Source organism: Gadus macrocephalus, chromosome 15, assembly GCF_031168955.1.
Source record: "Gadus macrocephalus chromosome 15, ASM3116895v1".
In the NCBI taxonomy this organism is placed as follows: Eukaryota; Metazoa; Chordata; class Actinopteri; order Gadiformes; family Gadidae; genus Gadus; species Gadus macrocephalus.
The window spans coordinates 15,472,905-15,484,980 of record NC_082396.1 but is presented as its reverse complement, the minus strand read 5'-3'; the positions used below and the strand labels follow the sequence as shown (position 1 = coordinate 15,484,980).

The window sequence follows — 12,076 nt, the reverse complement described above, 5'->3', positions numbered from 1 at the left end:
TAAGGTCCGCTTGAATCCAGACTTGAACATGAGTTCAGGTCTGTGACTCGATGGGCGAGTCACGGGGAGTGGGGTCAGGAGACGCAAATTCACGTACATACACACAGTCAACAAGGGGCTTAACCAAATCAGCTCCGGCTAGCTGACTAGAAATGTCCTGTTGGTAGGTTGGGAGACACACACACACACACAAACACACTCACGCATGCACATACAGATAAAGACACACACACACACACACACACGCATGCATGCACAGGAAGAGAAGGATACCCACAGACACACATATCCACCCACCCACGCACACTCACTCACGCCGCCAGTAAAAGTGTCTCACATAAAGTCATTTCAAAAGCCACCTGTGGTCAATGATCCAACCATACTGCTGTCAGGACCGGTGACCGTAACCGTGGCCGCTGGGCAGACTCCAGCTCTGAGTGCCTCGTCGCTGACTCACATCCAGCTTATGGTCTAGGCTGTGTGTGGGTCTGGGGGTGTTTGTCGTGTGTGTGTGTGTGTGTAGGTATGTGTGTGTGTGTGTGTGTGTGTGTGTGTGTGTGTGTGTGTATAAGAGAGAGAAAGCGCGAAAGAGAGACTGTATGTGTGTGTGAGCATCAGTGCATGTGTGTGTGTGGTTGTACATGTATGTGTGTGTATGTGTGTATGAGAAAGGGAGACGGAGAGCGAGAGAGGGAGTGCGTGTTTTACTCTATGTATTTACGGGGTACAGGAAGGGTTGTTTAACCCTCGTGGCGGTGGAGGTGCTAGAGGCTGGGTGAGAGCTGTGGGCTATCACTATCATTGTGGTCTTTTAATTATAACGTCCCCTATCACTCAACACTGACTGAGTTGCCAGGCATGTCTTAAACTATGCTGGTCAGTCTCAATTGCCTCTTTTGTGTGCGGAACATACGTCTGGTGTGAAATCGATGTTCTGCATTCATTGAGAATCGCACACTTTGAGCGTTTTCACAGAAGCTGACCAGGATGTGCGTATATACAACTACATGCCCCGGTTTCCGTTGCCAGCTTGTCTCGCTGTCTCAGTTACCTTGTCTGGATGAGGCGTCTTCTAGGGATAACCTCGGGTAAACAAAACAGGAAGGCAGGAGCACATGAGCAGTGGATCTCTTTTTCCTGAGTCTGTGTTGCGCTGACAGGATGTCTCAACGCCCTGCACACCGCGCCGCCTGACTGTACACCGGCCGGGACCGTTTTAATTCAAAACCACTGTGTCGGGCTAAATATATCTTCTGCTCCATCCGTCGGTTCCTCCATCCTCTGTGCGTCTGTCTGTGTGTCTAGGCAGGACCTGAGTAACCGGCTTTCCACTAAGTGTGGCCAGCTGAGCATCAGTCCATTTCTGTGGTTCAAATGGCAGACGCTCCCCAAATGATGAAGACACTCAGCTTCCAGACTGTCCAGTTCTAGTATAGTGTTCAATTCATTAAAAACGTAAATTGCTATAAGCTTCTGAATGGGGTCGCTGCTGGCATTCCCGGTTATTGCTGGGCACCACCTCTATGTGCGCAGTTGTACCTCGGAATTGTTCATGACTGTGTTGAGTAGGATGTGTTTAGAATACGTGCGGTTCTCTAGTCTGTAGTGATTCATTTCTCACTGACCACCCGCACAAGAGAAACTGAAGACTCCTTAGTTTTTTAGGACCATTAGAGTAATTGCTCTTGACCGCATATGTTAATTATTGTAATTTATGTAAGACAGGGTTACACATTATACAATTTTTAAGAAAATATGTGAACCCTCCCTTCTTAACAAGTTAATTAATGATTAACGGTTTACAGTTGAATCTCTTCTACATCTGTTAACCATCAGAAATCTCAAACCTTTAAATAGAGGTTAAGTTAATATCCTGTCCATACACGTTCTAAAAACTGCTTCACATGAAGGTCTAACAAATCATCTTACACATGACACAAAGTGACTCAATGTCTTTTTCTTTTTCTGAACAAATTAACTGAGAAATACTGACACATTCATGTGATCCATTGAAGCTAAAAGCACACTTCCCGTCCTAAGTCTGCTTATTGTTTCCCTCTCCCTCTCTTCCTTGTTTTCCTCCCTCTCTCTCCCTTGTTTCCCTCTCCCTCTCCCTTGTTTTCCTCCCTCTCTCCCTTGTTTTCCTCCCTCTCTCTGCATTGTGTTCCTCCCTCTCTCTCTCCCTTGTTTTCCTCCCTCTCTCCCTTGTTTTCCTCCCTCTCTCTCTCTTTTGTCCCTCCCTCTCTCTGCATTGTGTTCCTCCCTCTCTCTCTCTCTTGTTTTCCTCTCCCTCTCTTTCTTCTTTCCCGTCTCCTCTCTCCCTTGTTTTCCTCTCCCTCTCTCTCTTGTTTTCCGTCCCCGTCTCTCCCTTGTTTTCCTCTCCTTCTCTCTCTTCTTTCCCGTCCCCTCTCTCTCTTCTTTCCCGTCCCCTCGCTCTCTTCTTTCCCTCCCTCTCTCCCTTGTTCCTCCCCCTCTCCCTGCGACCTCCAGTCCAAGCTCCCCGTCCTGCCGTTGGGCCGCTCGGCCGACCTGCGCCCTGGGGAGTTTGTGGTGGCGATCGGCAGCCCCTTTTCCCTGCAGAACACCGTCACCACGGGGATAGTCAGCACCACCCAGCGTGCGGGCCGCGACCTGGGCCTGAAGGACTCAGACATGGAGTACATCCAGACAGACGCCATCATCAACGTGAGCCCAATGCATGCCTCCTGTCATCTGAATCGTCTCATTGCACCTCATTTGAATGAATGAATGAATGATATACATTCAAATATATTTGTTCTTTTGTCTTTCCTTTTTTTCCATACAGTACGGTAACTCAGGCGGACCTTTGGTGAATTTGGTAAGGATAAGATAGGTGTTTTCAGCAGTTGACAGCCTGCATGTCAGGCCGCGTCCTGTCCTCTCGATGCTCATGACCCTACCACGCTGCCACGTTAGGACGGGGAGGTCATCGGTATCAACACCCTGAAGGTCACGGCGGGCATCTCCTTCGCCATCCCCTCCGACAAGATCCGGGAGTTCCTGACCGAGTCCTATGAGCGCCAGGCCAGAGTTGCAAGTTCTGTTCCAGGTGGTTCACTGTTTTTAGTACCGAAATTGTTAAATACTTAGAAATAACCTTTATCGCGACTTTAAAGAGTATTTTCTGTTAGGTCAAAGGTGGTGATGGCTTTATGATATGAATAGTCTCTTCAACACAAGACTCTTTTCCAAAGTCCTAGGCATGGCGTACTCATGGCGCTCTCTTAACGAGAGCAATGGCCGACTGACTTTCTTCTTCGGTGTTTCGTTGGCGTGTCTCTAGGGCGGGCGGCGGCTAAGAAGAAGTACATCGGTGTGCGGATGATGACGTTGACTCCAGGGTAGGCTGCTCTCCATCCCAGTCCCAGCGCCACACAGAATGTTTACCGTCCCTACCGCTGTCACTCAGCCGCAGTCCAACTGCGCGGTGAACGATCATAAAACCCAGACTGGAGCATAAAGTGCAACCGGCTGAACGGAGGCCGCTGCTAAAATTACACGGCCATGCTAAGAAATGAGCGTGTGTGGAAACACGATAGTAACGACTTTACGCATGACAAATAAGACACGAGTCGATTCAATCTTGAAATGCTTACTAATGGTCGGATCCTTTCTGCTGAGGAAATCATATCCGCCATGTGGATTGTTTTATTCTCTTATCCCTAGGCTGGCCAAAGAATTGAAGAGCCGTCATCGGGACTTCCCGGATATCACCTCTGGAGCGTACGTAATGGAGGTCATCGCAAAGACACCGGCCGCCATGTAAGGTCATCCGCAGGGGTCATGTCCTCCTAACGGAGGGTTTCTTTGACTAACGAGGCCACAGATTTCTGTGTGTCTCTCTCTCTCTCTCTCTCTGTGTGTCTCTCTCTCTCTCTCTATGTCATGAGATATTGTCTTTGGCACATCACTCCACACATATGGTCTGATTTATAAAGAAGTCATTGTAAAGCCCCAGTTCCCCTCTCCTCGGCACATTCACTGCTAAACGAAGATACATTTCTTTTAATTGACCCTACAGTTTTTTGTCATTTCCGTCATCTGCCTGCTACCACACACTTACAACCCCACCACCCCTATCCCCGCTCCCCCCCACACCCACACACCCTATTGAGCTCCCAAACAACGCTCCCAGGGAAAACATAGTAAGGGCTCACTCCAGATTTCCTCCCAAGCCCGCTCAAGAATCCCGCCCCCTCCTCCTCCTCCTCTTCCTCCACCCACAACCCCAGCCCAGTTCAATCAGCCAGCTACCGCAGCTCAGCGGCGGAGCCGGGCCGCTTCAGAGACGCCGAGGTCAGCCCTTTCCTCCCCCCGGCCTCCCCTCCCTGCAGGAGGGGAGGCCGCCTGGCTTCGGCTGTGGAGTCACCCAGTGCTGTGCTGGAAGGGGGCCACGGCCACAATAACCCACCCTTCTGCCCCTGCCTGGGGGACTTATTTATGCTTTGGGGCCAGTTGGTTTTGTGGCATTGTTCTTTTTCATCATCATCATCATCGTCATCATTATCATCATCATCGTCCTCATCATCGTCCTCATCATCGTCCTCATTATCCCTGCAGGGCTTGACTCTCTGTCTGTCATATGGTGATGAGGATTCTTTTTATGTTGGATTTGGCATTTTGTCGTTGCCCTTTTTTGCTCTGTTGATGATCATGGGTTTATAATTGGGAGGAGAAGCGGGCAAAACAAAACGTTTGTGGTCATCGTCAGCAGTGGATGTTCTCATGCGTCCAGGAATACAATCTAGTTCTATTTTTATTACTTAGAACATGAAAACATCTATTGTGGGGCCTGCACTCTACAGAATGGTACACTCTACAGAATGGTACACTCTATAAAATGGTACACTCTATGGAATGGTACACTCTAGAATGGTACACTCTACATAATGGTACACTCTACAGAATGGTACACTGACAGAACACATTCTCAAGACCTCTGCACTCTACATAGGACACACTAAAGAATGGTAGACTCCACAGAATAGCTTGTATTGCCACCATTAGCAAAAATGTTTGTTCATGTGTCATCCCTGAACCAATCAGGGATGTATCTCTGCATGAGCTAATCTTAATTGTGCTCATACAGAGAGAGACGCAGTCAACACAAAACAGATATTGTCACAGAGCATTCACTGATTAAACTCAGTCATAGCTGACTGATGGCCACGCCATTTTCACCACATTTCACTCTGAATGATAGCCCTCAATCACCTCACCATGATAGTATCTACAGCACCTTTAACCAGCAGGTTAGACCGGATGAGAGCGGTTTGGGTTTGATTTTGATTCTTTGATTTGTTATGTCCCGGTGCAGTGGAGGCCTTAAAGAGCACGACGTCATCATCTCCATCAACGGCCAGCGGATTGCCACGGCGACGGACGTCAGCGCAGCCATCAAGAGGGACGCCACACTCAGAGTGGTGGTGCGCCGTGGCAACGAGGACACCATCCTAACCCTACTCCCCATGGAGATCGAACCTTGACCTTTCCACATTACACACATGCACACTCACACACAATGCAGGTGTGTGATAGGTCCGAACTCATGGTAGCGTCGCGGCCCCCCTAGACCTCATCAGTGCCTGGCTTCTGGAGAAGAAAAGTCATTTGGAAAGGAGTCAAATAGTGCAAATCCTCTGCAGCCCAGGTGTGCGTTCAACATCCACGTGTAGCTCCCCTCATATTCTTGTGTGCCCTGATGGATTCTACTACTGTGCTCCGGTGACCAGAGAATGACGTATAATTGATCTTTATGTTCTGATGCTCCCCTTTTGATGGTTTTTGATAAGGTTGTTTGTTTGTTTGCTTTGTTTGCATTCAGCTCTCTTCTCCTCAGTCCAAACATTTGTGAGACATTTTCCGGGCACACACAATTTGTATAGGCGCCAGCTTATTAATATTTTCGAAATTGTCCTTTCTCAGTACTGTATTAATTGTTTCATGAATGTGCTTTATACTGGAGAAATAAAGTGTTTACTTTCTTTACTTTTCTTTCTGTTTGCTGATTGTTTTGTTTTCTTCCTTCTGCTGCTACGCTTCATTGAAAAACCTCAAACCAACACATACAAATGCTGACGCGGTTAAACCAAGTTTCTTTGTTTAGATCAAAAAAAGAAACATGTGCTTCAACATTAACTATTCACACGCTCGCGCTGAGGTCCGAGGATCAGATTAAATCAAATGCTCAGATCCAACTGCTGTTTGGTTTAGATTTCATTAAAGACTCTATGGCCTACTGGATGAATCTGTGAGAGGCTCTCAGGGCCATGGGGTCTCCAGACAGACCTCAGAGAGACAGCGGAATGAGCCAAGCCCAGCCCCTGCATTTAGGGGCCCCAGATCAGAGGTCCTGCATGAATGAACCATAATGTTCCTTCTTCACGGTGGTGACATTAACGTTTACTGGGCTACATACTAGCGTCACATATCACATAGAAGTGGTCCAAACTGTTGTATATTATAGACCTTTTATACTGTGCTTGTGTCCTGAAGTAACGTCACAGCATTGTGGAGTGATTCTTAACCTAAAGTTAAGAATCAGCAGAAGGAACTGGTACTTAAATGTTGCTGCCATCTCATGGTTTCATGTCGTCTTTGCAGCTAAACCTGGCCGTTTTTGAATGACTTTGAATTTCTTCTGTTGAGGTTATGTTTATAAAGTTGCACTACATTATTAGTTATTTTTTAGTTACTGGTCTGTTTTCTTTAGGCTATTAGATAGGCTAAACAATGAAGCATAGGAGAGGGAGAAAAATGCTTGAAGGATTATCGAAACATACACGGTAAGATGTTGTTACTGAGATTGTTACCACAAAGCCTGTTCTGTTTGGTTGTTAATTTGCTGTTACATGCGTTTGTAGGCGCAAACACTTAAATACTAACTCATCACTATCTTTGGTTGTCCCCAAGCTGAAGCTGCCATTTGCCAAGAAAGAGTTATTTATTTTTCACTGTTGACATGGTGACGGTTAGCTTCATTTCCCCTTTAGATGTTGAGTTACACATGCAGCACCTTGTCCATCCATGTCCTGGACCCAGACCAGAGATCAAGAGTAATTAGGGCAAGTATGATTGGTTTCAGTGAGTATGAGTTTCTATATTGACCCATTCTGGACCTGCCTAAGGGTTTTTTAAATTACGTCAAATAACTTGAAGAGCAACCTTACCTTATAATGAGGGCATGTTATAATGTTATGCAGCAAGGCTGTACCGGTGTACCGGTTCCGCTGACCCCATTGGATGTCTGCTAGTTGGATAAGTGATCCGCATCGATGTCATCGATGTGCACGAGCCTGAAAACAAGTCTGTGAACACGGGATGTCGCTGCTGTGTCCGCGCTGACGTTTACAATCACCATGGAAACGATGGGGTCGGACGAGGCTACGGCGACTCCGACAATCACAGAGGAGAACAAGCTGCTTATTGAAAACGTCGAGGAGTTAAAGTAATAAAAATTGATGATAACAATATATAAATTAAGACATTTGGGGGAGGTAGACTTTACCGTCAATACCGGACAGAAAACGATAAGCATCTTCTTTCCAATATTCGCAATTCGCAGGGCTTTGCTTTGCTTTTTTAAAATTATGCCCGGTTTTAAGGGGTCATTGAGGTCCTGTCGTCTTGTTTAATAAGTCCTAATGGGTTATTTATTATTTGTTTACTGTTCACATCTTGTTGTAGGCTCTCTAATGGATTCCTTCGGGAAGAGCACGCGATGCTGGAGGCATTCATCCGCCGCCAGGGGCCTCAGGAGACAGCTCCCCATGGGCCTCACGAGACGGCTCCCCAGCCCCCAGGGGACCCAGCTATGGCTGAAGGCTCCCCTCAGCCAGCCAGGGTGAGTCAGAATCACATGAAGGCTAAATCCTCAAGTCAAATGGAAAAGGATTCATTAATACAGGTGGAGGTGCAGTAGGTTAGATAAAATGCTAACGTCATCCTTATGATCACTATTGTTGTTGTTGGAAGCAGATGCCAATAGACTGTCAATGCATTGTGTCTCTTTGCTGCACACATACGAAGAGCAGAACTTGGACTTGCGGCAGAAAATATACATCGCCCAGAAGGAGATGGAGGAGACTAAGAGAGACATCAAGGAAGCCCAACGACGCAATGAAATCGACAAGGTAGGAAGATGCGTATGGGGGTATATAGTTAAGCACATACTCTCTCTGCATCATTACCTCTCTGCATTTAACTTCTTCTGTTAAGAAACTCCTGGTGAAGTTAATTCTCCCGTGTCCATAGTCCATCTTATTATTCTTTCTTTCTTTGGTAGAAAGTGTAAAATATTCAACACCAAGTCTACGGTAGTGCCAAAGTACTGTACCGTAAACTAAACAGCAAAACAACTTTTGATGATACATTCTATCTCTCCCTGCACACACACACACACACACACACACACACACACACACACACACACACACACACACACACACACACACACACACACACACACACACACACACACACACACACACACACACTCAAAGCCACGTGCTATCCATCATCGAGCATCTGAGGGCCGCATCTGGGGTCTGAACCCATGAGCCCCCCCCCCTAAACGCCCCTTGCTTATCTGCTCATCCAGGCTGTCATGGAGGAAGCGGGGTTGCGTCTCTCCGAGATCCGGAGGCAGAAGTTTGAATTTGAGCGCGACGTGGTGAAACCTCTGGAAGAGAACAAAGGCCAGATGGACGTGGAGAAGGTCCTGGGCTACATCGAGGACGGCATCAAGAGGAAGGTCAGAGATGCTGCCGATCAACCAACCAATATTGGAGCTCTATGAGATGCTTGCACTGGTTTCAACCAGTGTCTGTTTGGTAACTGAACTTGTTTTTCTGGAGTGAAACCTTTGACCATTTAGAGTGAAACACAGGCAATTAATGTATGCAAATGTGTTTGTGTTTGTGTGTGTGTGTGTGTTTGTGTGTGTATGTATATCTTTGCGTGTGTGTGTGTGCGTGCGTGCGTGTGTGTGTGTGTATGCACACAGGAAGCACAGGTGGAAAAGCATCGTTTGAAAAACAAGTCGAAGGTCCGAGGACGCAAGCCCCAACTTAAGCTCCAACAGGAGCAGGACATGGATGAGGACCTGAAAGAGGTATCGGGGAGGGGGAGAAGGGAAGACAACATGGATGTGTTATAAGAGGGGGGAGATGGGGGGTAGGGAGAAGGGGGAAATAATTGTTTTGCAGTCACATGACACCCTTTTCGTGCAAACTTAAAATAGAGGGCCGGATGTCAAACTGTGAAGGTTCTCACTCTCTGTTCATGTATCCAGTGTAGAACCAAATACTTCAGAAATGTACCAGAAGGAAATACTCAAATATATTGGAATTGCTTCGTATTACTGTACCATTATGGAGTCAAATTGGTTGACATTGTTAATTACTGCACTGCAGACCTCGTACCAGAGATCAAATTAAAGCGGTCAAAAGCCTGGAGGCATAACACTTTTCTGTGTGCTGCTGTGTTTACGAATTGGGAACCGAAATACTTTATACTCACCAGGATAAGTGTATGCTTTTGGTTTTCCAGTAAAAGTGCTTCATACTGTGTGTTTGGGATAGGTTTCACCAGCGGTGAACAAAACAAGGTATATCCAGTATATGTACAGGCAGTAGACACTTCGTGCCCTCCATCCAATGTTCGATCCACTTTTGTGCCCTCATTTGCAAAAAAACTAGCACAACTCGTCTTTAGATAACGACTTGCAGCCAATGATGCAGTTCATACTCTATTATTCCAATTCTGAAGGCTGACTTATGTATTGATTATAATTGAGGATTCCTTGGTGGACCAGATCAGCACTACACATATTTCTTTCTAGGTCAACATGGCGCTGCTGAAGATCAAGAACAGTCAGCACAAGGAGAAGACTGCCGAGTGTAAGAGGGAACTACTGATACCCAAGCAGCGGGCCTTTACCGCACAGAGGAACCTCAGCTCATACAAGGTGCCCTGCTCATGCCTTCCTGTTCCTCTAGATCCTAGGCAGACCCAATGCATGGCTTTTACCGGGCTAGCTTCCTCAATTCTGTTTTCCATCGGAATCGTGTTCGAAGAAAGCTATTGGTCCATCAAGCTGCCTGTTCCTCCCTTAGACCCATTTCAAGACCAAGCCGCCCAATCAAAGCTTAGGCAGCGCCCGATAGGCCCGCCCATCTAATTAGGCCCTTCTTCCATGCTCTCTTGTGCATCGAACGTGTCACAAGAGAGGCTACTGTCCCTCTGTTTTATAATATTATCAAAGTAATTTTTTCCTTTCTTACATTTTTCTTATATCCTTGTTTCTTAACTCATCTTCGTGTGTGTGCATGTGTGTGTGTGTGTGTGTGTGTGTGTGTGTGTGCGCGTGAACATACGTACAGAACAAGCTGCAGAATGCAACACTTGAGTCAGAGGAGCTAAGCCGTGACATCACCAAGAGGCAAGAGACACTGGCGAAGATCGAGGAAGAGACTCAACGAGTCGAGAAGGTCAGCCAGTCATTCATGAACCTGATTGGTTGACAAAAAGCAGTCAACCCAACCCTCTTCTCCTCTGCAACCATTCCTCCTTCTACCCTTTTATTGAAAAAATGTTCTTACCAATTTCTTTCCTTTGCCCAAACACTCTTCCTAAAACCTCCCCCTCTCCCGAATGTTGTCCCACACAGTGACGTGACGTTCCCGTCTCACCACCTTGCAGGAATGTGCCAAGGAAAAGGCCCTCTGTGAGAAGCTGCGTTTCCAGCTGGACGACTGCAGCGTGCCCGATGTCATGGAATACATCCAGGTCAAGGACCGGCACAAGAGACTGCAGCGCACCTTCCACGTATGGGAGAGGAAGGTGGAGCTCTCTGAGGTCAGGATGTCACCTTATGTTTGCACTCCAAGCAATTCTACTCTGAATGTCCTCCCCACCCACAAATAACTGGTTACAATGACATAGAACATGTGAAACACAGCATATGTGTTCATTCTTTTTCTACTTCAGAGGGCGTTGAGGAGCTACACCAAGGCCTGGAAGAGAGAGAAAGCAGACGTTGCCAGTGTAGACCACACAGAGGCTAGGGCCAGTCCCGGGCACCCCATGGCTGTTTTGAGGCTCCCCAAAATAAACTAACCCAGATGTTGGACACTATGGCCGACACAATATATACGTGTTGATGTTTATTGAATGCAATTCATTAAAAAAAACAAGTTACATCCAGTATATGTACATGCAGTTGACACTTCGTGCCCTCCATGAAATGTTCGATCCACTTTTGTGCCCTCATTTGCAAAAAACCGAGGACAATTCGTCTTGAGATATCGACTTGCAGCCAATGATGCAGTTCATATTTGATTATTCTGATTCTGAAGGCTGACAGAGGCTAGGGGCAGTCCTGGGCACCCCATGGCTGTTTTGAGGTTCCCCAAAATAAACTAACTCAGACGTTGGACACTATGGCCGACACAATATATATGTAATGTTTATTGAATGCAATTCATATGGTGAACACACAAACCCACATCGACAAAATGAGGGAGTTAAGCAGGGATGAGTGGAGACACTTTGCAATGTAAAGCATTATAGATGAATTTCTGCAGTCCATGTCTACTAGTAGCAATGCTTCGACGGAGCACTGCCTTGTCTACATAGAAAAAGGATAGTCATAACCCTTATCTTGGATCCTGCATTCCCACTATCTATAGCTAGGTTATAGATATGAATCTAAAGTCTGATTTGTGAGACTGTACATTGGAGACTATACACACATATAAAGGAGAAGGGGAGCTGTTTCAATTCACTCAATATATAGCATTCAAATTTGGACACTGGTATATTAATATTTTCTTCTGAATAAAACATCTTTACAAAGGTTTTTTAACATTAATATTTATTCAGTTTTAACTCCCAACAATATCCAATTTAACCAAAAGTATAACCGGAAATACGTCTTTAATGCAGTCATGCCTTGTCATACACTGCCCCCTATCGTCTTTTTGCTTTCAAAATGTACCCAATGGCAGTCAAGCTTACTGACGCAAGCAACGAAATCTCCTGCACGACGAAACCT

The 12,076-nt window shown here is 46.3% G+C and overlaps 2 protein-coding genes across 2 annotated transcripts in view; both read left to right on the top strand.

Annotated features, from left to right (window-relative positions):
• Nucleotides 1-6,009, top strand: part of LOC132473106 (serine protease HTRA1A-like) — a 21,715-nt gene extending 15,706 nt beyond the window's left edge. Inside the window, exons 4-9 of the mRNA XM_060073080.1 lie at nt 2,491-2,685; nt 2,807-2,839; nt 2,938-3,070; nt 3,305-3,362; nt 3,688-3,783; nt 5,339-6,009. Coding sequence (XP_059929063.1) covers nt 2,491-2,685; nt 2,807-2,839; nt 2,938-3,070; nt 3,305-3,362; nt 3,688-3,783; nt 5,339-5,507 — 684 coding nt within the window. The 3' untranslated portion in view covers nt 5,508-6,009. The remainder of the gene's footprint in view (nt 1-2,490; nt 2,686-2,806; nt 2,840-2,937; nt 3,071-3,304; nt 3,363-3,687; nt 3,784-5,338) is intronic.
• A 1,167-nt stretch (nt 6,010-7,176) lies between these two features.
• On the top strand, nt 7,177-11,878 carry ccdc113 (coiled-coil domain containing 113). Its single transcript, XM_060074109.1, has 9 exons — nt 7,177-7,468; nt 7,708-7,864; nt 8,055-8,153; nt 8,621-8,773; nt 9,026-9,133; nt 9,863-9,988; nt 10,404-10,511; nt 10,723-10,878; nt 11,011-11,878. Exons 1-9 carry the CDS (start codon nt 7,380-7,382, stop codon nt 11,137-11,139), a joined length of 1,125 nt encoding a protein of 374 aa, XP_059930092.1. The 5' UTR covers nt 7,177-7,379; the 3' UTR covers nt 11,140-11,878.
• The last annotated feature ends 198 nt before the right edge of the window (nt 11,879-12,076 follow it).